At 43.3% G+C, this 27386-nt stretch overlaps 2 protein-coding genes across 2 annotated transcripts in view; one reads left to right on the top strand and one right to left on the bottom strand.

Annotated features, from left to right (window-relative positions):
• Positions 1-23195, bottom strand: part of LOC307045368 (uncharacterized protein) — a 40419-nt gene extending 17224 nt beyond the window's left edge. The window contains exon 1 of the mRNA XM_079690990.1: positions 18978-23195. Coding sequence (XP_079547116.1) covers positions 19185-22115 — 2931 coding nt within the window. The 5' untranslated portion in view covers positions 22116-23195 and the 3' untranslated portion in view covers positions 18978-19184. The remainder of the gene's footprint in view (positions 1-18977) is intronic.
• On the top strand, positions 6871-13170 carry cdc42ep3 (CDC42 effector protein (Rho GTPase binding) 3). The gene is made up of 2 exons (XM_079686559.1): positions 6871-7185; positions 11164-13170. Exon 2 carries the CDS (start codon positions 11390-11392, stop codon positions 12452-12454), a length of 1065 nt encoding a protein of 354 aa, XP_079542685.1. The 5' UTR covers positions 6871-7185; positions 11164-11389; the 3' UTR covers positions 12455-13170.
• Positions 23196-27386: the final 4191 nt, after the last annotated feature.

The raw sequence follows: 27386 nt of genomic DNA, 5'->3' as shown, positions 1-27386 counted from the left end.
TGGAGCCGCAAAGCATATTTCATAGCTTGATAGCGAAGTTGTATTTATTGTTATATCAGACAAAAACTACATTTTTTTTGCATTTATTAGGCTATTTATTAGATTATATAAAACTGTTAACCTCTAATAAGAAACAAAGAACTCCTATAAGGAGAATTAAAAATAATACAGAGGCCTACTTTAAAATAAATTAAACACAGCACTTGGGGAGTCCTCTGCACATTTGAAGGAAAAAAATATATTATTAAAATGGGCCCACTTTGAAATAAATAAAACATATAGCTGCACCCTAAAACGAGTTAAAGGTAGGGTAGGTAAGAATGGAGAAACCAGCTCGTGTGCGCTAGAATTTGAAAATACACAACCGGAAAAAATAGGCCTCTTCCTTCAGACTTTCTTACAGATTCCCTCCTCCAACACACACGAACGTGCATCATCAATGAGGCCACGAGATAAATTTGTGCACAGATGGAAGGCTGACAGGCAGGTAGGCCATCCAGTTATTTTAGCCGGGTCGGCTAAAATGATTGCTCGTGCTTTTTACAGCGCTACGGCTTCCAGAGATTAATTTTTGTATGTATTTATTGTCAAAGCTTTTAATATATTCATTGCTATCGGGACGTTAAAAGCATTCCATGGAATATAACAAAAAGTGTTTTCTGAAATAAATTACATACCCCATTGAATTATGACTGAAGATTGTCAGCCGTCTTCCTCTCCCTTGTTGTTCCTCAATACGTAAAGGCTGCAGCACCGTTGACAACTTCTCTCTACATATCAAACATACCGGTAAACCAGCATCGTTTTCTGGGAAAGCATATAACTGTCCACACAGAATTAAATCCTGTGTTCCTCCGGTACTTTTCTTTGATTTATCCATAGTTCGCTCATCGAGCCGGGGGTCCCCGCGCAAGCGCCTCCAAGAAAAGGCGCTCGCGCGGGACCGTAGCAGGATGTGACGCATATTTTAGTTGACCTAATTAAAACCGTTTTGTTTTTTATTTATGTGTCACAGTATCACCTCAAAATACAAGAAACGAAACATTTTCAACCGTGCAACAAAATATAAATAGTCCTACAAATACTTTTATTTTATTTCCTTCTTATTTTTGTCTAAGCTCAAGGGAGCCAGAGCAGAGGGCTTAAAGGGCCGCATGCGGCCCATGGGCCGCGGGTTGCCGACCCCTGGACTAGGCGGTAGCGCCACTCTAGCGTTGTGCACCGCTCGAGGCTGTGCACAAGGTTCCAGTTATTTCATATTTGACCACTCAGACATTTCGACACGCAACTGATCAAATGACAGCTGTATGAAGCAGTGCAAACTAGTAAGGGAGCTAGGCTAGCAATAGAAACAAAACTTAACTGCAGACTCTGCACCCAACCCTGTGTTGAGGAAATAGCAAATCGCGTAACATTTGAATGCAGCTTTACTCTGTCCTTTTTTTGTATTTCTGGACTACTTCCTCAAAAACACGTATTAATCAATGATAATTTGGTTTAACAGTGAGAGCACAGATGTAAATAATCACATTCATTAAGAATGAATTTAGTTTTAGGGTCCTTGAGGTGAGTATTGCTGGCTTACAATGTTGTAGCTAACTGGGATACTGATAAAGACAGTAGTGTTAGTACTGTTATTAGTTTAAACTATAAAAAGTCTTGATATGTGCTATGAAAAATAGGGATTTCATTTCAGAACAACCTGCAAAAGGACTGCAGTTCGAAATGTTTCAGCAGGCACGCATTGGAAAATATACAGGTATAAATAAAGTGCATAAAAAGCTAAATAAATAAAAAGCTAAATAAATAACATATTGACCATTGGCAAGCATATGGCTGACCTGTGCTGCAAGCTGTATGTTTTTAGTAGTTATGTTTTTAAACTGTGTTTTGCTTTTAACTATGTTTGTAAAAATTGTTTTTAACCTTGTTGTACGGCGACCTTGAGTGCCTTGAAAGGCGCCTTATAAAATAAATGCATTATTATTATTATTATTATTATTATAGAGTAAATATCCATGACTTATAAACCCTTTACACTGATTAACAAGAAATCAGTGAATAGATTTGTCATCTCTGTAATATTGAGCAATATATATATTAGGGGAATTTACATAGTTTCCTTATCGAGCTCTGGAGTTTCCGAGGTTTAATGGTCTTCCTAAATGAGAAGACAGTGTTATGTGTTCTACTTACAGATCTTGTGCCGGCCACATGTACGCTGGATGACATCACCCTGAGGCGACTCAACAGCACTATGCTAAAAGGACTTCTTTCACAACTGCTGTTTAACGGGTGCTAAATAACGCCTGTGTGAGTTAAATAGAGGGTGGCTCAGCAACGTGGGCTGTCCACAAACAAACCCGCATTCATTTCAGCACAAGACTTTGCAAGTTTTTACAGTGGTTCATCCATCACATGAAATAATAAAGTAAGTGAAAAGCAGATTAACAAGCAAATGCCTTGTTATTGTTATGTCTCAATTCTGATAATTCTGATACTTCCCTTAATTCAATGTCATGTACAACACTGTAAACACTTGTGAACTGTGTGAATTCAGGCCCCGTTTACATGGAGACGGTTCGGGTTGTATAGATCTGCTACTTTTTCTATCGAATGGACGGTTTGTTCACACGAGACCGTAACGGAACAACGGAAACGGACCCCTCAAAAGATAACGGGGCCCAAGGTGGGTAGATCTGCGGACGGAACGCTCTGGGGGGTCAAACGGCTTCGTGTGTACGCCCTATACGCCATAGCCCCGCCTCTTCTGCTCACCCCCGTGTCACCCGCGTCATTGCTGATGTGTTTTCGCCAACAACCACAACCGAGTGTATCGAGCCAGGTCCCGGTATCTCGCAGGGCTGTGCACCCAGCACGAGCCTCCAGCTAGATTTGATCGATATGGACATAAACGCGAGTGAAGTTTAATCGGACAAGAGAGAGAGATCAGAGACCAGCTGCTGCTGACGGAGACACGCAGCTCTGCTGCATGATCACCTGCAGCTCCGCCCGCTGTGATGGAGCGATGAGCAGTGTTGGGCAAGTTACTTCCAAAATCTAATATATTACATATTACTTATTACTCTCTTTTGAAAGTAATAAGTTACATTACAATATTACTGTCTCTGAAATGTAATGAGTTACACTAGTTTAGTTACTTTTTAGTTACTTTCACCAAAATAACCGCAAAAGAATGGCTAGGTGTTTTAAATACTAAAATGTAGTTTAGTGCAGCTCATTATACATCCAGTGAACCGCGATGTGGTATAGCATAACAACTGTGTAGGCCCTTAAGGCTACTAACAACTTGTATTACAAGGCTTAGTTGAATACTCGATTCTGATTGTAAATTCTTAACATGTGACACGTTGTTAATACAGTACAGACCACTGTCAAGGACTATAATGAAGGTTGCTAAGGAGGATCAAGAAAGAGAAAGGAAAAGAGGTTAAAAGACGGAGCGCTGGACGTCAGATAAATCACCAGAAGAAGGCAGAGAGGAAGTAAACAATAACAGGGCTCTGTAGTTTGATTAGTATATGGCCATGTACAGGCCCGGTTCCAGAACAAAATGACTCAGGGTGCATCTGAGATTACAGGGATAGCAGTAGTAGGTTTGCATGAGCAATAATGGCCGGCAACAGCGATGGAAAATAGCATTGATGGTCCCCAATGAACAGATTATGGCATTTGTTATGTTTTGAAACCAAGCAAGTTCAAGTGAGTTAAAAGCGCAATACTGAAATATTTCATAAAGTCCGAAGTGGACTATGGCAAAGAAAATCACAAAAGCTTCAAAACTGTACTGATAAAACAAATGAGAACATATTGTAAATCAAGGCAAATATTATTTAAACCAGCTCATGGTTTGAAATGGCAAACATTGAAAAGCAAAAGTATTATTAAAACCATGTACTAAATCATCACTTTGATCCCATCATATACGCTGGGAAGGGAACATTTACTGTCCTTGAAAACTGGTATCACATCATCATGTGAGGTTGACTTTGTGACCTGGAGAACATTTCATCTGGCTGCAACATTAGCTTGTTGATAAGCTTGGGATATGAGATATTTTTGTAGCCATTCGTGGTGAAGGCATCTGTGCTATTGTATGCATTATCTTTGACCCAACATTTCTACAGGCATGGCAGAATATGGCACTATTTTCACATGAATATTCTAGCCCTTGTCTATTTGTATACCACGAGCTGCAAAATGACCGCCTAACCCCACTGTAGGCGGGTACTTGTTTAGATATACCTGGGGAGGCTCTGTTTTGCCGTGGTATCCTGGCACCTGCGGGCCGCAGAGGGGCTGCGTAGTTTCGGGCGACGAAGACTGCTGCTCCGGGGCCGGGGAGTCAGGCGGGAGTAAGCTAGTGTCCACAACGGAGGGTAACGTGATGTCTCCATCTGACCTGTTGCTACTGTCTGCAGTAGATGCAGTGTTGCTGGCGTTTAGTGATGGTTGCTTTAACCATTTTCGTAAAAATAATTATCCACAGATGTGTATCACTGCTGTGGTAGCACTTTGGAAATGGAGCTGGGGGGTATACTACGAAGCAGGATTTTAGCTTAGCCGGCTAACTTCAAGGAAAACTCGGGGTTTCCGGTCCTACGAAGCTGGTTCTCTTTTTAGCAGGCTAGATCTCCATGGTAACTTATGCTGTGCGGCTAACCTGACCTGGAGCAGGTTAGGTTGCAGGCTAAGAGCTCAACTCAACTCACTTATGCAAATCCCGCCAGTACAAGCGCTAGCCAATCAAACTGCGTGCAAGCTGAGAGAGCCAGACCGCAGTTCATTTCCTCATATTCCAAACGAGAAATTACGGTAGCAAATCACCCGGTTCTTTACGACCAGAACTATTTACCGGGATACAAACCGGAGGAACCAGGCATGGAGGGAGGTGGCAGAGACAGTGGTTGAAACTGGTAGGTTTTCGCCTGTTTGGGGAGTTCATATCCAGTTTACTTCGTTTTAACATTGCTATTGCTTTGTATGTCGGGGGCGGGAGATTCATGTGATTGGTTGTTGGTCGCATTGCTCGCAAAAAATCGGCAAGCTTCAAACACGCCCAGCATCAAGATTTTTCAAGATTTTTTTCATGCCTGTGTGTGGACGGGCCGTTACAGGCCCGGCATATGTACTACAGCGTCTCCAGCGGCTCGAGCGGTCTCGTGTGGACGGACACGTTTATTGGGCCGATTGCGTGTGAACCATAGACTGTATATATAAAGGTGTGAACGGAATACTTTTTTGATATCAAATTTGGTTCATTTTCGTTTCCGTCTCCGTGTAAATGGGGCCTCGAATCACAAACAGCTGCTGTGCCCACCTATGGTGCCCACAGGACGTGAAGATCGGTGCAGTTAGCTTGATAGCTAGCTAGCAAGGATAGTTTGCGTTTACCAAATCATTACACACTGTCCCTTTTAAAGTTACCACTGCTGGTTCTTTTCGACACTTGGTGGTATATACTGAAATTGTGAAAAAAGCAGGTTTTATTTGTATCTTGTTGTGTTTACCGGAGCAACCACAACAACGGCAGGTTACGTTACTGTTGCGTATCCAAGATGGCAGTCGGTGTGTGTGAACGGTGTCCTTTTAAGCACAAAAAAATGCAAAGGTAGTAAAGAAGTACGTGATTAGAGACACAGCAAATGTGGGATTTTCTGCCACTATGGGTCTTTGCAGTCAGCTGCTGCTTGTGTGATTCCTGCATTGTTCATTGTCAAGAGGGTTTCTACTGGGTGCTGAATTATAAGCAGTCTTCCTCTTTAAAACAAATGGACATGGAGAGTAAAACCCACAAAACCCCCACACACACACACACACACACACACACACACACACACACACACACACACACACACACACACACACACACACACACACACACACACACACACACACACACACACACACACACACACACACACACACACACACACACACACACACACACACACACACACACACACACACACAATGATTGAGATACAACATACAAGCACCCCTCCCCCCACATGTATCTTCTTTGCCCTTCTGGACTGTACCATCAGAAACACACACACCTCTCCCCCTGTTTCCCCAGCCTCTTTGTGGGGAAACTGCAAAGTGTGACAACTCTGAGCTGCAACGGTTACTAAGGTGATGGGATTTTGTTAAACAAAAATAGAGCTCAAAAACGTGATGCGGAACTATGATTTGCCATGTCCTTGACTTGAGGGTATCAGGTTAGAACCTTTACACACTGTCTTGTGTCTCTGTCTGCATTTATAATCATTATAGAGAAAATTTGATTTCAGCTGAGGAAGTCTATTTTTACTGCAGCATGTGCTCTCCATTAGCCTACTGTATCCGACCGTAATACCCTGCTGCAGTGCTGCAGTACACTGCAGTTATTGGTCCATTTGAACAGTGAACAGTGCTACTCAGCCTGTTGCACCTAAAAAAAGAAAACTATGCACAAAATATATAGAATTGTATGGAATATGAAATGGTTATCGGGATTTATAGTTTAGGAAGTAAATACTAGACATGTGCGATGAATAAGAATAAAAAGAAGATATTCAAGTGTCAGCTCTCATCAAATGTGCACAGAGAGAAAGGCACAGTGCATATCATGAAAGACTGCGTTAGAGAGGAGAGACAGCCAGACATCCCATGAGGCATGTGCCTTCCTCCCCGAGACTGAAGCTTGTGATCACTCATCACTGCAGCTCCATCAAGACACAGGAAGCAAGAAGGATCCTCAAACACCACAGAGCGGCTTATAAAATCTGAGCTCTGGGTACGAGAGAGGACAGACACGCACAGGTGCTGCTGGAGAGAGAGAGAGAGAGAGAGAGAGAGAGAGAGAGAGAGAGAGAGAGAGAGAGAGAGAGAGAGAGAGAAGGGGGGAGTGAGGGGAGGCGTAGGAGGAGACTCGTCTTGCTTCAGAAGGGAATAGGAGCCGGAGAGCAATTCCAAAACAGCTGTCCGGCAGACGTCCCAGTCGACAGAAGTGCAGCCCCGAGGCACAGATAGGAGGCAGGGCAGTGTCAACAAGCCACAGGAGCCCAAAAGCAGCCCCTGAACGCACCATACAGACACACACATCAACCTGGAGCTGCTGTGTTCAGGAGCACACCAGAATACCTGCAGAGGATCAAGATCTCCCACATCAGAATATCTAAGGTGAGTCAGAGCGCTTTTGTTCATCTGGAAATAGGATAATGTTGCTGCAGTATGCAATGATGTACCTTTTTTTTTTTTTAACGTCTGGACTTAAACTGCTGAGTGACAGTGTGAAAGCATTCATGGTGAGTCAAGCTTGTACTAGAGCGTTCATCCAGCAGACATTCTCACACTTGTAACATAAGAGCAGAACTGTTGGGAGCAACATGATATCCTGTCTGCTTTCCAAGAGACATATTTAAGGCATGTTCCCCTGAAATGAAGAGCTGCCTTTATCTCCAGAGGGGAGCAGATTTGGTTTTTCATGGGGTACGCAGGGAGGAAAGAGCTTTTTATTTTTCAAGCCAGTATATGTTGACATTTCCTTCATGTTTCATGCGCTTTGATTAAGCTCCATGCTCATCCCTGCCAATGATAACTCTGGCATCTGCTTGCGTGTGGCATAAGGGGAGCGAGGAAGTAAGACAGAACGAACACTCCACCCTGCCATTCGCCCTATTCTGCGGAACCACAACCAGGCCCCCGAAAGAAAGAGAATTTGCCTATGATTGAGGGTTTTTATGTATAAACAGCTCAATCTTTTCTGTTAGGCTACCATTACCCTCTGTAGTGTGTTTATAACAGCCCCAAAGAGAGGGTCTTTCTGCTTCGAAGGCACGACAAAAGTCAACGCCATGGTTAGATGTCAGTATTTTGAGGCAAATCTCACAGTAGGACAAATACAAGTTTGTCCCTATGCTGATGGTACACTGTTCACAACTACTACACAAGTGCAGAATAGCATGCTATTTTTCAACAGCATTGATGTGAAATGTCAGCACACTAATCCCATCATGGGAGGAATATTTAGGCTTGTCTATTTTAAAGAAATCATATACAGGTCATATTTTGGACAGCTGCTCTCCTGAGCCTCTTTCTGTACGTTCGTCATCACCAGCTGTGTCTTAGTTCAGCAAATTGTAAAACATAATCAGCATTTATTTAGGCTACAGTACCCAGAAATATCTTGCATGACTTTAAGGTGTCCAGAAATACCCAGGCAAATCCTGAACCATTTAATTACCAGATACCAAACCTACATTTATCTGCCCACACGCTCAAACTTTCATCACCTCACTCCCTCTGGTACCCCCCTCACTAACAACTGATGAGGCAAAGCTCCATTTTTAAAGAGGTTGGAGTGGCTCCAGACCCCTTCATGCCCAGACAGATAGCTGCTGCTGACCCAATGACACAGTGGCTCTTGTCCTGCAGCTCGCATGATGACTGGATGGCTGCTCAGGCAAGCAGTTCTGAAAAGGAAGGTGCCATCGGATCCCCACTTCCCCAGGAGGTGTAAATGAAACCCGTGACCGCATTATGTGGTGGCGCCTGGCCTAAAACAGTTGACACGTGTCAAGCTGCAGCTTTTTTGGATCAGTTCCAAAAGGAAGGTGCAAATCCGGCTTTGGCTTTGACATATACCAGAATGCACCTGCTCAAATATTAACATCCTGCAGAGACAGGGGTGGATTTATGGGGTCCATCCTGGGATGTCCTGAGTTGTTGTAATTGATTAATTTCCTCTTGGGCCAACACAGGCTTGACATACATTGCTAAGGCTCTTGAAATTCCCTACTTACACTCAAATCAATGTGCCCAAGCTCTCATTCGTTTAACTCTCACACTGGTTGTTCTCCTTAAGACTGACATGAGGGTATTGTTTTCTTCATCATTTGCTCTGGAATTCCAGTCATGTTTGCCATATAAGCCAAACTGGGCCACCAGCAGGATGTCTGGCGTTGAGGTCAGACTTCCAGGCTTTCATCGCAGCAGCTGACTTCTCATGGGTCTCAAGTGTTGACCTTGAATGCACAGCAGATGTCCCCCTGTGAGAGTCTGCTAGAGGATTTCCTATAAGTTCTGTCCATACTATTGATTCCACCAACATAATTACCTTTAATAATGCATGAGCTGCATGTTTTCCCATGCAAGTGAAGAAAGGGTCCCCACAGACAGGGCAGATGTTATAAACTCAGACCAATAATCAGTCAGATATCTTTGATAGGAAGTGTTTCTACCAGCAGTGACCTTCCATTCTTGGGTATAGCATTAAAAAAGTGAATACAGGTGTGCATTCAGCTCATAGGGAGCAACTTTTGTCTTGGAGGTGCATTTGATCCACTTCGTATCCAAGCCCAATTTCCCACTGCAGTAAGCATCAGCTGTTAAGGTCAGAAAGGATGAACGTGCAGCAGTAAGGGGATAGAGCCTAGAAAGAAGTGGGAGGAAGAGAACTGGAAGAGAGACAAAGCTTGAACTAAACAAGTGAGGGAATTTGCCGCCCCCCCCCCCCCCTTCATCAAACACTGCAGCACTCTTCTTCGCCTTCACTTTCTCTCACTCAGTGTTAGCAATCAAATCCACTCTCCTTCCCACACATGGTGCGCATTCGAGGCTACTATCTCTCACTGGCGCAGTCTGGCATCTCGCGCAAACACTCACACCGGCACTCAAACACACAAGGAGAATCGGTGTTGCCATTCAACACACTCACACATGTTCGGCATCACTCAGTGTTTGTCATGGCTATATATAGCCGTACAGTTCTTGTTGGGTGACAGGTTTATTTGTGTTGTAATGGCGTCTCCTTAAGAATTCACCTTGTACTTCACATACCACACAGTTAATTGCAGATATTGGTACTTGTGCCCTCCATCAAACAAGTTGGAAACACAAACATCTATGATGGAAGTTAGTTTCAAGCCGGTTACTTGGAGTCAAATACGCAGAAAGTGTCTGCCTCCCCGGCTCCAAGCTAAATTTGCCTGCTGAATAAACATAGCCAGCTTAAAGTGTCTCTGATAAGGCTGATGCAGTGTGTCTACAGGCTTGGTTCGACAGGAATGTGGATGTTGTCTCAGAGGAACTTTTTTTTGAGGGGGGGTGGACCTGACCGCCCAAGAACTTTTGTGCAGCGGTGCACTCCTTCAGACGGTCACTGCTGACAAATCTCTCATAAGTAAATATGTCTATAAATGGGCAAGCTCTCTTCTCACTGGTGCTCTCTTCCACCCCCCATTACACACACACACACACACACACACACACACACACACACACACACACACACACACACACACACACACACACACACACACACACACACACACACACACACACACACACACACACACACACACACACACACACACACACACACACACACACACACACACACACACACACACACACACACACACACACACACACACACACACACACAGTCAACTCCCTTCCTACAAAGTGTTTTTTCCCCTTCTCCTTGCTGTGTCATTTCAAACGGTCAAACTCATTCACTCCTCTTTTTACGGACATCATCTTACACAACCAATATGGTGACATTCTCATTGGATTTGTAATGGAAAGGCAGCTGTAGGCACCATGCCAAAAGGCACTTTTTATCCAATCCAATTCCCCATTAATAATGTTTACCCATCCTCAGGTTTTCTACAACCAATTTTCCTGTAATCCCCCACTCTATCTCTCTCACACAATCCCCCTAACCCCTTCCCCCCCTCTAGTCCATCTCTCTCTATCTCTGTGCGTGTCTGAGCAGTAGCTTGTCGCTCAAACAGGCCGCCCCGCTCTGATCTTACTAAAGGCCTGCTTCGCTTCCCCTCTCCCAATCTGCGGTCCAGCTGTTCCACATTAGCACATCCAGAGCTGCGGAGGCCCAAGTGTGGAAATGTGAATAGTGAACAAAAAGCCTAACATCCAGGCTTCATCCTCTTCTACTCTGGCTTCCAAGCTTGCCAGATGCAAATGAGGATAACATTGTTTTTACTTGCAGGATCCAGAGATTGTTTGTGGGACTTGCTGAGTTCCTGACCAGATTTGTTCCCCCCCAAATGTTCCTGTCCTAGAACCTTCAGGAAATGTGCTGAGCTCATGTTTGGATAAAATGCTGACGTATTTTTTATTTGTCTCTGATTTCAGAAAAGCGGCCATTTGACCTTTCTACACTGGAGGACATCACCAGAACTGCTTGGAATCCTGTATCGATGCCGCTATTGCTTAAAGTATTTTTGGAGTCCTGCCTGGCCGATGTGCTACTGAGAATGTAACTGGAGCTTCTGCAAGGGGAACTGTAACGTCCAGAACTGGGAGAGCATATCCGACTTTTCTATCCTACATACCCGAGATCTCTTCCGCAGTTGCAGACATGCCTGCGAAAGCACCCATATACCTGAAACCCACCAATAGTAAGAAGGGAAAGAAATGTCGCCTCAGAGATATTTTGTCCCCAGACATGATCAGTCCACCACTTGGGGACTTTCGCCACACAATCCACATTGGCAAGGGAGGGGAGAGAGATGCCTTTGGGGACATGTCCTTCCTCCAGGGGAAGTATGAACTCCTACCTGGGAAAAGGAGCATCCACCCTCAGTATGGCATCCAAAGTGAGTTTCTGAGAGCTCACAGCACTGGTGACGCTTCCTTTGCAGAGACGCCTTCTCCGGTTCTCAAGAACGCTATCTCCCTCCCAACTATTGGTGGCTGCCAGGCGCTCACACTTCCCATGATCTCCTCCCCTGTGTTCGCTATCCCCGCGGAGCCATCTGACGACATCATGGGGTCTACAGCTGCCATGAAACCTGACAGCGCAGAGGAAGTAGAGATGCTCCAGATGGATGCCCTGTTGCGCTCCCTGGAAGTCTTCAGCAGTGGGCCTTCGTCTCCCTGCGCAGACATCCAGTCGAAACCAGACGTCCTCCTGGATCTGCTGGAGAATAAAGATAAGTCCTCCTCCAAGGCAGTTTCCAAAGCTAACAAAATAAACAAAAGCAAACCCAGGTTTGACAAGCCGCCATCCTTTTATATCAATGGCAACAGCACCTTCAAAGCTAACGGAAGCCTGAACAGTAACAAGAGCAGTGACAGCTTTGACAGCTTTAACGGTAAAGGGGACTTCCAGAACATGACCTGCAATGGCAGCCGGAGTATCAGCAGCAACTGCATTGGTTATGGACACTTTAACAATGACATTACCCTGGGCTTAAAGCAGGAGCTCTCAAAGTGCAAAGGAGAGTGGGTGGACAGGGACAGTGGGGTGGAGGAGGGCCGCATCTGTGATTTCGACTTTGGGTTTTCCAAGGAGAAGAGTACGTCACAGGATTCCCTCACCCAATTCACAGGGTCATTCCTCTCCCTTGAACTTGATCTGGGCCCGTCCATCCTGGATGACGTGCTCAACATAATGGATAAACCCGCAAAGAGCAGGCCTTGAGCTGTGCTGAGGCCCTTGGGACGAGAAAGGGAATAATTCAACTAATAGCCATGAGGACAGAACGAGTCATTCAAAATGGTGTCTGGATATATCATTGAGATGAAAATGAGCTACAATAGACAGAGCTGTTTATGTTTTTATTGTTAAAACATATTACTATTCTAGCTTCTATGGAGTGTTGGTTCTTCTTCTTTTTTTATTTGCTATGCCAGCCGCATGTTTAAGATGCATGTGCGATTGAGTTACTGCTTAAACACAGCCATTGTGCCTTTTGTTTCGCATTACTGTAAAAGTGCTAGATAATAGATTTGTGTTCTGTTGACTTCCACCGTATAATTACACAATAACTTTGAGGTCCTTACCCTTTTTTATACAGGCTTGAACATTTTGCATTTTGTGACTGGGAGGTGTGTGGCTCAGTGGATTAGTGCATTGGTGTTTGGATCAGGGGAGCATAGGTTCAAACCCCACTGCAGTCAGCATGTCGTTGTGTCCCTGAGACACTTCACCCCAAATTGCTCCTGTGGGGATTGTCCACTGTATTGAGTATGTAAGTCGCTTTGGATAAAAGCGTCTAACAAATAACATGTAATGTAATGTGACTTCAAGTGTGTTTAAGAAGCATAATTCATTTGCCACGTTTCAAACAACAGAACACTATGCATATTTGTGTTGTTAAAACTGTAACACAAATAAATAAATGTTGTGCTATTCTGGCTAATTTCAGGTTCTTTTTAGAATCAATCATCAACAATCAGAATGCTCCTCCCAGGGGGGGGATAGGGTTCTGCGACAGTTGTTCCATTTTAGAATAAATTAAATAGATTGGTTGAATAAAAAGAATACAGCAACAATTTTATATAAAATGTTTTAAAGTAACAACTTGCAACAAAGAAATAAATTAAACTTAAATCAAGACTTTGAAATACAAATATAAATACAATAAAATATTTAAATACACATAAGAATTTCTTTTTTTAAATACACATAAGAACATTTTTAAATCCACATAAGAAAAAATTTCATCTGTGGAAGTCGTAGCGCTGTAAAAAGCACGACCAATGATCTGGGCCGGCCCGGCTAAAATAACTGGATGGCCTACCTGCCTGCCAGCCTTCCATCTGTGCACAAACTTATCCCGTGCCCTCATTGGTCATGTGCGCGTTTGTGTGTGTTGGAGGAGGGGCCTTGTTAGGAAGTCTGAAGGAAGAGGCAGATTTTTTACGGCTGCGTAGTTTCAAATTCTAGCGCACTCAAGCTGGTTTTTCCAAAATTACATACCCCACCTTTAACTGACTGAATTATGACTGAAGATCGTCGGCTGTCTTCCTCTTCCGTTTTTTTCCTCGATACGTAAAGGCTGCAGCACCTTTGACAACTCGAATCGTTTGCTGTGAAAGCATATAACTCTAACCATGCAGAATTAAACCCTCTATGTTCCTCCCATACTTTTATTTTCTTTGATTTATCCATAGTTCGCTCATCGAGCCGTGGGTCAGGTTATTCCAACACATCCTCACTCCCAGGTTGGCCTATGTTGACGTTATGTCAAGGTCCCCTGTGTCGGCTTTTTCCGACGCAAGAGGGGGGGCGGCCATGTCGGCTTTTTCCAACGCAAGGGGGGCGGCCCTTAGCGTATATTTTCAACTTTCCGGGATGTCCATAGGCTTCTATATAGCCCTAAACGTATGTTGTAGACCAGTGGTTCTCAACCTGTGGTACGCGTACCACTGGTGGTACGCCAGCTCCCGCTAGTGGTACGTGGAGGAATCTGACATATAACAAATATTTTTTTTTAAATTATTTTAAAAAATAATATATATATTTTTATTTTTTATTTAAAAGTGGGGTAGATAATTTTGGAGAAACCAACTCGAGTGCGCTAGAATTGGAAAATACACAACCGGAAAAAATCTGCCACTTCCTTACAGAGCCCCTCCTCCAACACACATGAACGCGCACATGACCAATGAGGGCACGAGATAAGTTTGTGCACAGATGGAAGGCTGACAGGTAGGCCATCCAGTTATTTTAGCCGGGAAGCTAAAATGATTGGTCGTGCTTTTTACAGCGCCACGGCTTCCACAGATGACATTTTTTTATGGATTTTTTTTCAAAGCACTTTCATTGCTATCGGGATGTTAAGAGCATTCCATGGAATATAACAACAAGTTTATCTCGAGCCGGTTTCTCAAACTTACCTACCCCACCTTTAACCTTTACACATAACACAGACATATAAAATACAGGAAACAGTCAATACCAAAAGCAGTCACTACATTGTGCACATTTGGGACATAAGGTACACTACTTATTACTGCAACAGCAGCTGATGGTTGGACAATATGTTAACAGTAGGCACTAACCTCAGACAACTTCAATTTAAAACAGGCTATAGGGACAAGTGCCATCAGTTTGAGGCTTGATTGAATAACATTAATTAAAAAATAAATCATACTATCAAAATACTACAACGAATGAAAATAAGCTTGAGATAATTGAAACTGTGGTTCAAATTAGTTCTAATAGGCTATTGTTGTTTTTAGATATAGAAACGAAAATATATTTTTTAATTTATTTCTGACGTTGCTAATTACGACCTTACTACCCGCGAACGATTAGCGAACGTTGCAAGCAAGCTAAAGTATGAAGAAAGCTGAGTGATGTTAAAAACGTGGCTCAAAACGGGACGTATTCGGGAGAGGTATAGAGGAGAATATTACCAGCGAAAGTGAACAAGTGAATGAGGAGGAGGACAGTCATCAACCGAGCATAAGCGCAGGCTCCGCCAGCAACGCAAAAGTGATATGCACAGTCACAACGCTGTGATGGAGGAGAGAAGTGACTCAGGAAGAAGGCATTCGCTCAAAGGATGGAGAGAAGGCTGTTACCGAGGTCAAAAGCTGAAAAAGCACACACTTGTCCTTAATTGTTATTTATTTTTTAATCTTTTTTTTTTTTTTTTTTACTTTGCCACCACAGAAATGGCAATAGCAAACATCAGCAGACTGAAGATGAGCTATTAGCCCTTAGGCTCATCTGCTCCTGGAGGCTTCATTATTATTGTGGAACTGAATTCCCAATAGGACATTTTCTGTTTCGATGTGGGTTGTTGCAGGAGGCCTACATTTACACTTTGATATAGGTCCAGGAAATGACATGTGTGTACATTTGACATTTGTTGTGTGAGAATAAGTTATTATTTTGTTCTTTATCACTTGTGGTGTGTGAGTGAGTGTGAGAGAGAGAGAGCACAATAAATAATGTTATTATGAATACATGAACTGTGCAGACTGTATTTTAACATTGGTCATATGGTGTTAATTGGAGAGCCAACTATTTTCTCAGGTGGTACTTGGTGTAAAAAGGTTGAGAACCACTGTTGTAGACGAATTGAGATCGCGAGCGAATGCTACTCGCAGATCCATTCTCACAGCGTTTATCAACCTTTTTTTTACTCAATATCAAGCCACACTTATTGTTTTTACTTCTTTATTTTAATTGAATAATGTAGGACTTTTGTTGCCGTCAGTTATGGGGAGAGTAGGGGCTCAGAATACTGAAATCTGTATTGTTTCATCATGTTCTCCTTCTAATTTTGTATTATTTTCTAAACCACACAATGTTATTTACTCAACAATAACACATAATTATCCTTGTGTTTATTTATTTGTTTGATTAATAAACACAAGTTGGAGTCCGTCAGGACCGAGGGTCGGAGCAGCTAGTAGCCTAGTTGCTTTAGATAATTTTACACCCGGAAGTAAGTATTCTCTCCGCTTGGCTTGACAAACCCTGTGATAGTCCTCAAGCTCTGTAATTGGATGTTTGAGTGTGTGCCGAGGGTTACGCCGAGCGTCGAAAAGCACTTTGAAATGGGATAGAACCACGGCAGACTGTCCAAAACTGGATTTGAATGGGTCCAGATATACTTTATTGATCCCAAGTTGGAAACATTTGCATTACATGAGCATGTGTAACAGTTGTAAATATGCAGTGGTGTTTATTTGTAAATTATTTAGCATAATCACACAAATTCTGTGTTTTATTTAATAATTATGTGTTCTTTATTTATTGAATGTTCAATACCTGACAAGGTCGGAGATGAAAAACTTGGTTTGCAGGTTCCTCAACAGTGCATTACAAGACATCTATCAATATGTGTCTATACCTCCACCATTAAACTGTCATATTCTGCACATTTCTTATACTATCTCCATACATCTTATAAGAGTATACTACATATGTATAATATCAGTTAAAATAAGTGCTTAAACATACAGTAGTTAACATTGCAGGAAAGCAATATATTAGTACTTTGTCAGGCTTAATATTTATACCCCCAAAGCTTTTTTCTTATTCAAAATAAGACCTTAACCTAAAGTATTATTTAATGTTTAAATAAAGCCTTATTAGTGTGTCTGTCTGTGTCTCCTATTAATATCCAATAATACAAATAATACATTTCAATAACATGCTTTAACCACCAGGTGTCCCTTTCTATCAGCTGTGCGCCGTTATGGTGTAAATATACCAATATACCGATTGGATCAAATATAAAAGTCAGCCGAATTAGTATTGATACTGCAAGGAGACTTATATTGTGAAGAGAAATTGAAGATTTTGTTTAATTGCTGATATATTTATGATCCACGTCACATATTCAGTTTCGACGGCAGTTGTTCCTGTTTGTCTAGAAGTCTTCTCAGCAGGGCTCTGTAAATAGCGAACTACAGCAGATATGTAATATGTAATGCAACCGAACCGTGTATTACAATGCCGTTATGTCATGGACTCCCAAGAGAAAAGCAAGCAAACATGGAAAAAAGTATTATTTTACTTTTTAAAAATGTTTTCGTATTTCACATCAACAGGAAGTCCGGTTAACTAAAATGTCCGTGCGGAACAATACCCCATCCCAACCCATAGATCCGTGGGTGGATAATGTCAATTACCACATTACACACATCCCTTCACATTTAAATTTAAATTTACATTAAAGGTGGGGTAGGTAAGTTTGAGAAACCGGCTCGAGATACACTTTTTGTTATATTCCATGGAATGCTCTTAACACCCCGATAGCAATGAATATCTTAAGTGCTTTGACAAAAAATTCATAAAAAAATGTCATCTGTGGAAGCCGTGGTACTGTAAAAAGCACGACCAATCATTTTAGCCGGCCCAGCTAAACTAACTGGATGGCCTACCTGCCTGTCAGCCTTCCATCTGAGCACAAACTTATCTCGTGCCCTCATTGATCATGTGCACGTTCGTGTGTGTTGGAGGAGGGGCTCTGTAAGGAAGTGGCAGATTTTTTCAGGCTGTGTATTTTCAAATTCTAGCGCACTTGAGCTGGTTTCTCCAAAATTACCTACCCCACCTTTAATGTATTTTGTGAGGCCTTCTAAAATGTTTTTAAATATAATTCGGGTTGTAGTTGAAGAGTTTGTAAATTATTGCGTTGCCTGGCAATAATAAGTGTGGCTTGATATTGAGTAAGAAAAAGGTTGATAAACGCTGTGAGAATGGATCTGCGGGAAGCATTCGCTCGCGATCTCAAGTCGTCTACAACATACGTTTAGGGAGCTATATAGAAGCCTATGGACATCCCGGAAAGTTGAAAATGTACGCTAATGGCCACCCCCATTGCGTTGGAAAAAGCTGACACGGCCGCCCCCCCCTTGCGTTGGAAAAAGCCGACACGGTCGCCCCCCCTCTTGCGTTGGACTTAATAGTTGAATAGTTGACTTAATTAAAAGTGTTTTGTTTTTTATGTACTGTATGTGTCACAGTATCACCTCAAAATACAAGATAAAAAACATTTTCAACCATGCAACAACATTTAAATAGTCCAACAAATACTTTTATTTTATTTCCTTCTTATTTTTGTCTAAACTCAAGGGAGCCAGAGCAGAGGGCTGAAAGAGCCGTATGCGGCTCGAGAGCCGCGGGTTGCCGACCCCTGTGGCAGTCTATTGAGAAACAGATTGACAGAAAGAAGGATAGAATGGGTTTATTTTCTCGCCTTTGACATTCCCCACATTCTGCGTCCCTGCCCTGCAGTGGGAGCACCGGTGGGCCTTCCTCTGCCCAACCAGGCGCCTGCCCCATTTGTTTCCGTGTGTACGGGACAGGCGGTGGAGGGGGCTTTGAGATTCCCTGCATTCCAGCCACAGAGCACAAGTGTCGAGGAACAGACATAAATCAGCTGTTTCAAGTAAAGAGGGCGGCTCAGGCACAGGCATAAGACCCAGCTATACTCAACCAGAATGTATTGCGAGATGAGGTTGTAAAACACGTGCTTACAACCCACAGGCAATCTTTGTTCAGTGCTGAACGATAGGAGTCCTCTCACTCTGTATAGTTGCAATAAAGATATGTTGACCCAGCATTGTTGAAGCAACAGCCTGAAAGAGCAGGACGGCAGTGATGACTGTACACACAGATTCTCGAACTCAACCGCCCCTCATCAATGGCCTCTGCGACCTGATCCTCTTTTTCCTATGGTCGCTTCATTGTACACACATTACATTACATTACATTGCATTTAGCTGACGCTTTTATCCAAAGCGACTTACAATAAGTGCATTCGACCAGGAAGATACAACCTTTAAGAAAACAGAATCATATAAGTACATCAGGTTTCATAGAGCCAAACATTTCAAGTGCTACTCAACTGGCATTTAGAAAGCCAGCCCTTTATTAGTATATAAGTGCTTTGTTAGTAATTCTATCGCTCGAAGTGGAGTCTAAAGAGATGAGTTTTCAGTTTGCGTCGGAAGATGTGTAAGCTATCTGCTGTCCTGATTTCAATGGGGAGCTCATTCCACCATTTTGGAGCCAGGATAGCAAACCCACGTGTTTTTGCTGACGGGAACTTGGGTCCCCCTCGCAGTGCGGGTGCAGCGAGCTGTTTGGCTGACGCAGAGCGGAGTGCACGTGCTGGGGTGTACGGTTTAACCATGTCCTGGATGTAGGAAGGGCCAGATCCATTCACAGCATGGTACGCAAGTACCAGTGTCTTGAAGTGGATTCTAGCAGTTACTGGAAGCCAGTGAAGGGAGCGGAGGAGCGGTGTGGTGTGGGAGAATTTGGGAAGGTTGAAGACCAGACGAGCCGCTGCATTCTGGATGAGCTGCAGAGGTCGGATGGCACATGCAGGTAGACCAGCCAGGAGGGAGTTGCAGTAGTCTAGGCGTGAGATGACGAGAGCCTGGACCAGAATCTGCGCTGATGTCTGGGTCAGCTGGGGACGTATCCTCCTGATGTTGTAAAGCGTGTATCTGCAGCAGCGGGTTGTAGCAGCGATGTTTGCAGTGAAGGACAATTTGTTATCTAGGACCACACCCAGATTCCTTGCAGTCTGAGTCGGGGAAACAACAGAGGTGCCGATGTTGATTGTTAGGTCAAGAGTGGGACAATCTTTTCCCGGAAGGAAGAGCAGTTCAGTCTTGTCAAGGTTGAGCTTGAGGTGATGAGCAGACATCCACCGAGAGATGTCTGCTAGGCAAGCAGAGATGCGTGCGACGACCTGGGTCTCTGAGCGGGGAAAGGACAGAATTAGTTGGGTGTCGTCAGCGTAGCAGTGGTATGAAAAACCATGCGGGCTAATGACAGACCCGAGCGAGTTTGTGTACAGGGAGAAGAGGAGGGGACCAAGAACCGAGCCCTGAGGGACCCCTGTAGTTAATTGACAAGGGTCGGACTCGGACCCTCTCCAAGTAACCCTGTAGGTGCGGTCGTTGAGGTATGAGGTGAGGAGGAAAAGTGCAGTGCCTGAAACTCCAAGTTCTTGGAGAGTGCGAAGGAGGATCCGATGGTTCACTGTGTCGAATGCAGCAGACAGGTCCAGAAGGATGATGACAGAGGAGAGGGAGGCTGCTTTAGCAGTGTGCAGTTCATCAGAGACAGCAAGGAGAGCAGTTTCTGTTGAGTGACCTGCCTTGAAACCAGACTGGTGCGGATCCAGAAGGTTGTTCTGATGGAGATAACAGGAGAGTTGTTTAAAGACAGCGCGTTCAAGTGTTTTAGACAGGAACGGGAGGAGAGAGACGGGCCTGTAGTTAATAACATCAGACGGATTGAGAGTGGGTTTCTTAAGGAGAGGGTTTACTCTTGCCTCCTTGAGACTGTTTGGAAAGTGACCAGAAGTTAGAGAAGTGTTGATGAAATGGGTGAGAAATGGTAGAATATCAGGAGCGATAGTCTGAAGGAGGTTTGAGGGGATAGGGTCCAGAGAACAGGTGGTAGGACGGGCAGAGGTAACGAGGGTAAGAACCTCACTTGGAGAGAGAGGGGAGAAGGAGGTCAGTGTGTGGGTGAAGGGAGGGTCTGGTGACCCAGCGGTGAGTAAAGGTGAGTCAGAAAAGGAAGAGCGAATATCATCAACCTTTTTTTCAAAGTGGTTAACAAAGTCGCTTGACAGAAGGGAGGAGGGGGGAGGTGCTTTGGGAGGGTCCAAGAGGGTGGAGAAGATAGAAAATAGTTTTTTGGGATTGGAATAGGAAGATTGGATCTTATCTTGAAAGAAAGTGCTTTTTGCCTGAGAGATGGAAGCAGAGAAAGAGGAGAGGAGAGCCTGATAGGTTAGGAGGTCGTCATGGTGTTTGGATTTCCACCATTTCCGCTCTGCTGCCCGAAGGATGGTTCTATTAGCACGCAGTGCGTCATTTAGCCAGGGAGCAGGAGGGGACTGACGAGCCGGCCGCGATGTGAGAGGACAGAGAGAGTCCAGAGAGGATGAGAGAGTAGAGAGGAGAGTTTTTGCAGCAGCGTTTGGAGGCAGGAGTTGGAACGAGTCAGAGGAAGGGAGGGCTGAGAGCACCGATGAGGCAAAGGTAGAGGGGGAGAGGGAACGGAGGTTACGGCGGACAGGAGCAGAGTTAGAAGAGATGAGGTTGTTATGTTTGGAAAGGGGTAGAGAGAATGAAATGAAGAAGTGATCGGATGTGTGGAGCGGGTTTACAGAGAGGTTAGAAGTAGAGCAGTTCCTTGAGAATATGAGATCAAGGACATTGCCAGCTTTATGAGTTGGTGGGGATGGAGACAGTGAGAAAGCAAAGGTGGTTAACAGAGATGTTAGTTCAGATATCTTCCCTGTCTGGAGGTTGAAATCTCCGAGAAGTACAGCGGGAGGGCCAGTTTCAGGGATGTGTGAGAGGAGATTATCTAACTCCTCCAAGAAGTCCCCCAAGGCGCCTGGTGGACGGTAGAGAACAACAATGGTTAATTGTATAGGATGGGTTACTGTGACGGCATGGAATTCAAAGGTGGAAGGAGTGAAATTAGGTAGCTTGAAGAGGGAAAAGCTCCATTTGGGAGAGAGCAGGAGACCAGTGCCACCTCCTCTGCCAGAGGGTCTGGGTGTATGGGAGAAGGAATATGCTGTGGAGAGAGCTGCTGGGGTGGATGTGTTGGATGGAGTGATCCAGGTCTCCGTGAGAGCAAGGAAATCCAGAGACTGCAGGGAAGCGTAGCCAGAGATGAAGTCAGCCTTAGGGACAGCTGACTGGCAGTTCCACAGGCCCCCTGAAACGAGATGTTGGATCTCAGTGGAGCATGTGGGATAGACGAGAGCAGGCCGGTGAGATCGATTAGGAGAAACACGGGGCCAGTGATAATTGCGAGAAGACACATGAACAGGAATGCAGAAAATACACATGATTATAGCATGAGGGGCTAGAGAACCCAAGAGAATTGAATAAAACTAAATAACACCAGCGATACTTGGCGCAATCAGAGTAGGATTTGCCTCCTCTTTGCCTCCCACGTGACTCCCACAGGACTCTTAATGTCTTTGTCAGTCTTACTCCCACAGGACTCTTAATGTCTTTGTCAGTCTTCGTCTGGCTGACGCTGAAGCTGACGCTGCAGGAAAACGCAACCTAAGATGGATACCTGATTGCTCAGTTCTCACAGCATTGGGGGCACGCCCCTGTAATTAGTTAACTATTTTCTGCTGATGGGCGACAGCAGAGTCTTCCTGCCTATTGAAATGCACACTTGAGGGGCGTGACTCACTGAGACCTGAGTTACAGCTGCTGGACTAGAGCAGATCTGAGATTTTAAAATCTCTCAGAAATCGCCGTTTTAGCTACAATAACTACAGAACAATTATACAGAGTAGAATAAATGAAACAGAGAAGTCTATTTAAACAAGAATATAACTTACAGTGATTGCTGAGTCAGTATCGATAGTATCCTCACCGAGTCTGGATGCACACTCAGTTATTCTGATTTGAAATGCGCTATTTAAAATGTTTTTCGGCTGGGAGGCGTTATGCACTTCACGCAATCAGCAGAGTCTTCCTGCCTATTGAAATGCACACTTGAGGGGCGTGACTCACTGAGACCTGAGTTACAGCTGCTGGACTAGAGCAGATCTGAGATTTTAAAATCTCTCAGAAATCGCCGTTTTAGCTACAATAACTACAGAACAATTATACAGAGTAGAATAAATGAAACAGAGAAGTCTATTTAAACAAGAATATAACTTACAGTGATTGCTGAGTCAGTATCGATAGTATCCTCACCGAGTCTGGATGCACACTCAGTTATTCTGATTTGAAATGCGCTATTTAAAATGTTTTTCGGCTGGGAGGCGTTATGCACTTCACGCAATCAGCAGAGTCTTCCTGCCTATTGAAATGCACACTTGAGGGGCGTGACTCACTGAGACCTGAGTTACAGCTGCTGGACTAGAGCAGATCTGAGATTTTAAAATCTCTCAGAAATCGCCGTTTTAGCTACAATAGCTACAGAACAATTATACAGAGTAGAATAAATGAAACAGAGAAGTCTATTTAAACAAGAATATAACTTACAGTGATTGCTGAGTCAGTATCGATAGTATCCTCACCGAGTCTGGATGCACACTCAGTTATTCTGATTTGAAATGCGCTATTTAAAATGTTTTTCGGCTGGGAGGCGTTATGCACTTCACGCAATCAGCAGAGTCTTCCTGCCTATTGAAATGCACACTTGAGGGGCGTGACTCACTGAGACCTGAGTTACAGCTGCTGGACTAGAGCAGATCTGAGATTTTAAAATCTCTCAGAAATCGCCGTTTTAGCTACAATAACTACAGAACAATTATACAGAGTAGAATAAATGAAACAGAGAAGTCTATTTAAACAAGAATATAACTTACAGTGATTGCTGAGTCAGTATCGATAGTATCCTCACCGAGTCTGGATGCACACTCAGTTATTCTGATTTGAAATGCGCTATTTAAAATGTTTTTCGGCTGGGAGGCGTTATGCACTTCACGCAATCAGCAGAGTCTTCCTGCCTATTGAAATGCACACTTGAGGGGCGTGACTCACTGAGACCTGAGTTACAGCTGCTGGACTAGAGCAGATCTGAGATTTTAAAATCTCTCAGAAATCGCCGTTTTAGCTACAATAACTACAGAACAATTATACAGAGTAGAATAAATGAAACAGAGAAGTCTATTTAAACAAGAATATAACTTACAGTGATTGCTGAGTCAGTATCGATAGTATCCTCACCGAGTCTGGATGCACACTCAGTTATTCTGATTTGAAATGCGCTATTTAAAATGTTTTTCGGCTGGGAGGCGTTATGCACTTCACGCAATCAGCAGAGTCTTCCTGCCTATTGAAATGCACACTTGAGGGGCGTGACTCACTGAGACCTGAGTTACAGCTGCTGGACTAGAGCAGATCTGAGATTTTAAAATCTCTCAGAAATCGCCGTTTTAGCTACAATAACTACAGAACAATTATACAGAGTAGAATAAATGAAACAGAGAAGTCTATTTAAACAAGAATATAACTTACAGTGATTGCTGAGTCAGTATCGATAGTATCCTCACCGAGTCTGGATGCACACTCAGTTATTCTGATTTGAAATGCGCTATTTAAAATGTTTTTCGGCTGGGAGGCGTTATGCACTTCACGCAATCAGCAGAGTCTTCCTGCCTATTGAAATGCACACTTGAGGGGCGTGACTCACTGAGACCTGAGTTACAGCTGCTGGACTAGAGCAGATCTGAGATTTTAAAATCTCTCAGAAATCGCCGTTTTAGCTACAATAACTACAGAACAATTATACAGAGTAGAATAAATGAAACAGAGAAGTCTATTTAAACAAGAATATAACTTACAGTGATTGCTGAGTCAGTATCGATAGTATCCTCACCGAGTCTGGATGCACACTCAGTTATTCTGATTTGAAATGCGCTATTTAAAATGTTTTTCGGCTGGGAGGCGTTATGCACTTCACGCAATCAGCAGAGTCTTCCTGCCTATTGAAATGCACACTTGAGGGGCGTGACTCACTGAGACCTGAGTTACAGCTGCTGGACTAGAGCAGATCTGAGATTTTAAAATCTCTCAGAAATCGCCGTTTTAGCTACAATAACTACAGAACAATTATACAGAGTAGAATAAATGAAACAGAGAAGTCTATTTAAACAAGAATATAACTTACAGTGATTGCTGAGTCAGTATCGATAGTATCCTCACCGAGTCTGGATGCACACTCAGTTATTCTGATTTGAAATGCGCTATTTAAAATGTTTTTCGGCTGGGAGGCGTTATGCACTTCACGCAATCAGCAGAGTCTTCCTGCCTATTGAAATGCACACTTGAGGGGCGTGACTCACTGAGACCTGAGTTACAGCTGCTGGACTAGAGCAGATCTGAGATTTTAAAATCTCTCAGAAATCGCCGTTTTAGCTACAATAACTACAGAACAATTATACAGAGTAGAATAAATGAAACAGAGAAGTCTATTTAAACAAGAATATAACTTACAGTGATTGCTGAGTCAGTATCGATAGTATCCTCACCGAGTCTGGATGCACACTCAGTTATTCTGATTTGAAATGCGCTATTTAAAATGTTTTTCGGCTGGGAGGCGTTATGCACTTCACGCAATCAGCAGAGTCTTCCTGCCTATTGAAATGCACACTTGAGGGGCGTGACTCACTGAGACCTGAGTTACAGCTGCTGGACTAGAGCAGATCTGAGATTTTAAAATCTCTCAGAAATCGCCGTTTTAGCTACAATAACTACAGAACAATTATACAGAGTAGAATAAATGAAACAGAGAAGTCTATTTAAACAAGAATATAACTTACAGTGATTGCTGAGTCAGTATCGATAGTATCCTCACCGAGTCTGGATGCACACTCAGTTATTCTGATTTGAAATGCGCTATTTAAAATGTTTTTCGGCTGGGAGGCGTTATGCACTTCACGCAATCAGCAGAGTCTTCCTGCCTATTGAAATGCACACTTGAGGGGCGTGACTCACTGAGACCTGAGTTACAGCTGCTGGACTAGAGCAGATCTGAGATTTTAAAATCTCTCAGAAATCGCCGTTTTAGCTACAATAACTACAGAACAATTATACAGAGTAGAATAAATGAAACAGAGAAGTCTATTTAAACAAGAATATAACTTACAGTGATTGCTGAGTCAGTATCGATAGTATCCTCACCGAGTCTGGATGCACACTCAGTTATTCTGATTTGAAATGCGCTATTTAAAATGTTTTTCGGCTGGGAGGCGTTATGCACTTCACGCAATCAGCAGAGTCTTCCTGCCTATTGAAATGCACACTTGAGGGGCGTGACTCACTGAGACCTGAGTTACAGCTGCTGGACTAGAGCAGATCTGAGATTTTAAAATCTCTCAGAAATCGCCGTTTTAGCTACAATAACTACAGAACAATTATACAGAGTAGAATAAATGAAAGAGAGAAGTCTATTTAAACAAGAATATAACTTACAGTGATTGCTGAGTCAGTATCGATAGTATCCTCACCGAGTCTGGATGCACACTCAGTTATTCTGATTTGAAATGCGCTATTTAAAATGTTTTTCGGCTGGGAGGCGTTATGCACTTCACGCAATCAGCAGAGTCTTCCTGCCTATTGAAATGCACACTTGAGGGGCGTGACTCACTGAGACCTGAGTTACAGCTGCTGGACTAGAGCAGATCTGAGATTTTAAAATCTCTCAGAAATCGCCGTTTTAGCTACAATAACTACAGAACAATTATACAGAGTAGAATAAATGAAACAGAGAAGTCTATTTAAACAAGAATATAACTTACAGTGATTGCTGAGTCAGTATCGATAGTATCCTCACCGAGTCTGGATGCACACTCAGTTATTCTGATTTGAAATGCGCTATTTAAAATGTTTTTCGGCTGGGAGGCGTTATGCACTTCACGCAATCAGCAGAGTCTTCCTGCCTATTGAAATGCACACTTGAGGGGCGTGACTCACTGAGACCTGAGTTACAGCTGCTGGACTAGAGCAGATCTGAGATTTTAAAATCTCTCAGAAATCGCCGTTTTAGCTACAATAACTACAGAACAATTATACAGAGTAGAATAAATGAAACAGAGAAGTCTATTTAAACAAGAATATAACTTACAGTGATTGCTGAGTCAGTATCGATAGTATCCTCACCGAGTCTGGATGCACACTCAGTTATTCTGATTTGAAATGCGCTATTTAAAATGTTTTTCGGCTGGGAGGCGTTATGCACTTCACGCAATCAGCAGAGTCTTCCTGCCTATTGAAATGCACACTTGAGGGGCGTGACTCACTGAGACCTGAGTTACAGCTGCTGGACTAGAGCAGATCTGAGATTTTAAAATCTCTCAGAAATCGCCGTTTTAGCTACAATAACTACAGAACAATTATACAGAGTAGAATAAATGAAACAGAGAAGTCTATTTAAACAAGAATATAACTTACAGTGATTGCTGAGTCAGTATCGATAGTATCCTCACCGAGTCTGGATGCACACTCAGTTATTCTGATTTGAAATGCGCTATTTAAAATGTTTTTCGGCTGGGAGGCGTTATGCACTTCACGCAATCAGCAGAGTCTTCCTGCCTATTGAAATGCACACTTGAGGGGCGTGACTCACTGAGACCTGAGTTACAGCTGCT

The sequence above is a fragment of the Notothenia rossii genome (genome assembly GCF_949606895.1).
Source record: "Notothenia rossii genome assembly, chromosome: 6".
NCBI lineage: Eukaryota > Metazoa > Chordata > Actinopteri > Perciformes > Nototheniidae > Notothenia > Notothenia rossii.
The sequence above is the reverse complement of the archived record's forward strand: the minus strand, read 5'-3'. Positions and strand labels throughout refer to the sequence as shown.

Excerpts from the sequence above, each read along its gene's own strand:
- cdc42ep3 (XM_079686559.1), top strand. The coding sequence starts at position 11,390 with ATGCCTGCGAAAGCACCCATATACCTGAAACCCACCAATAGTAAGAAG.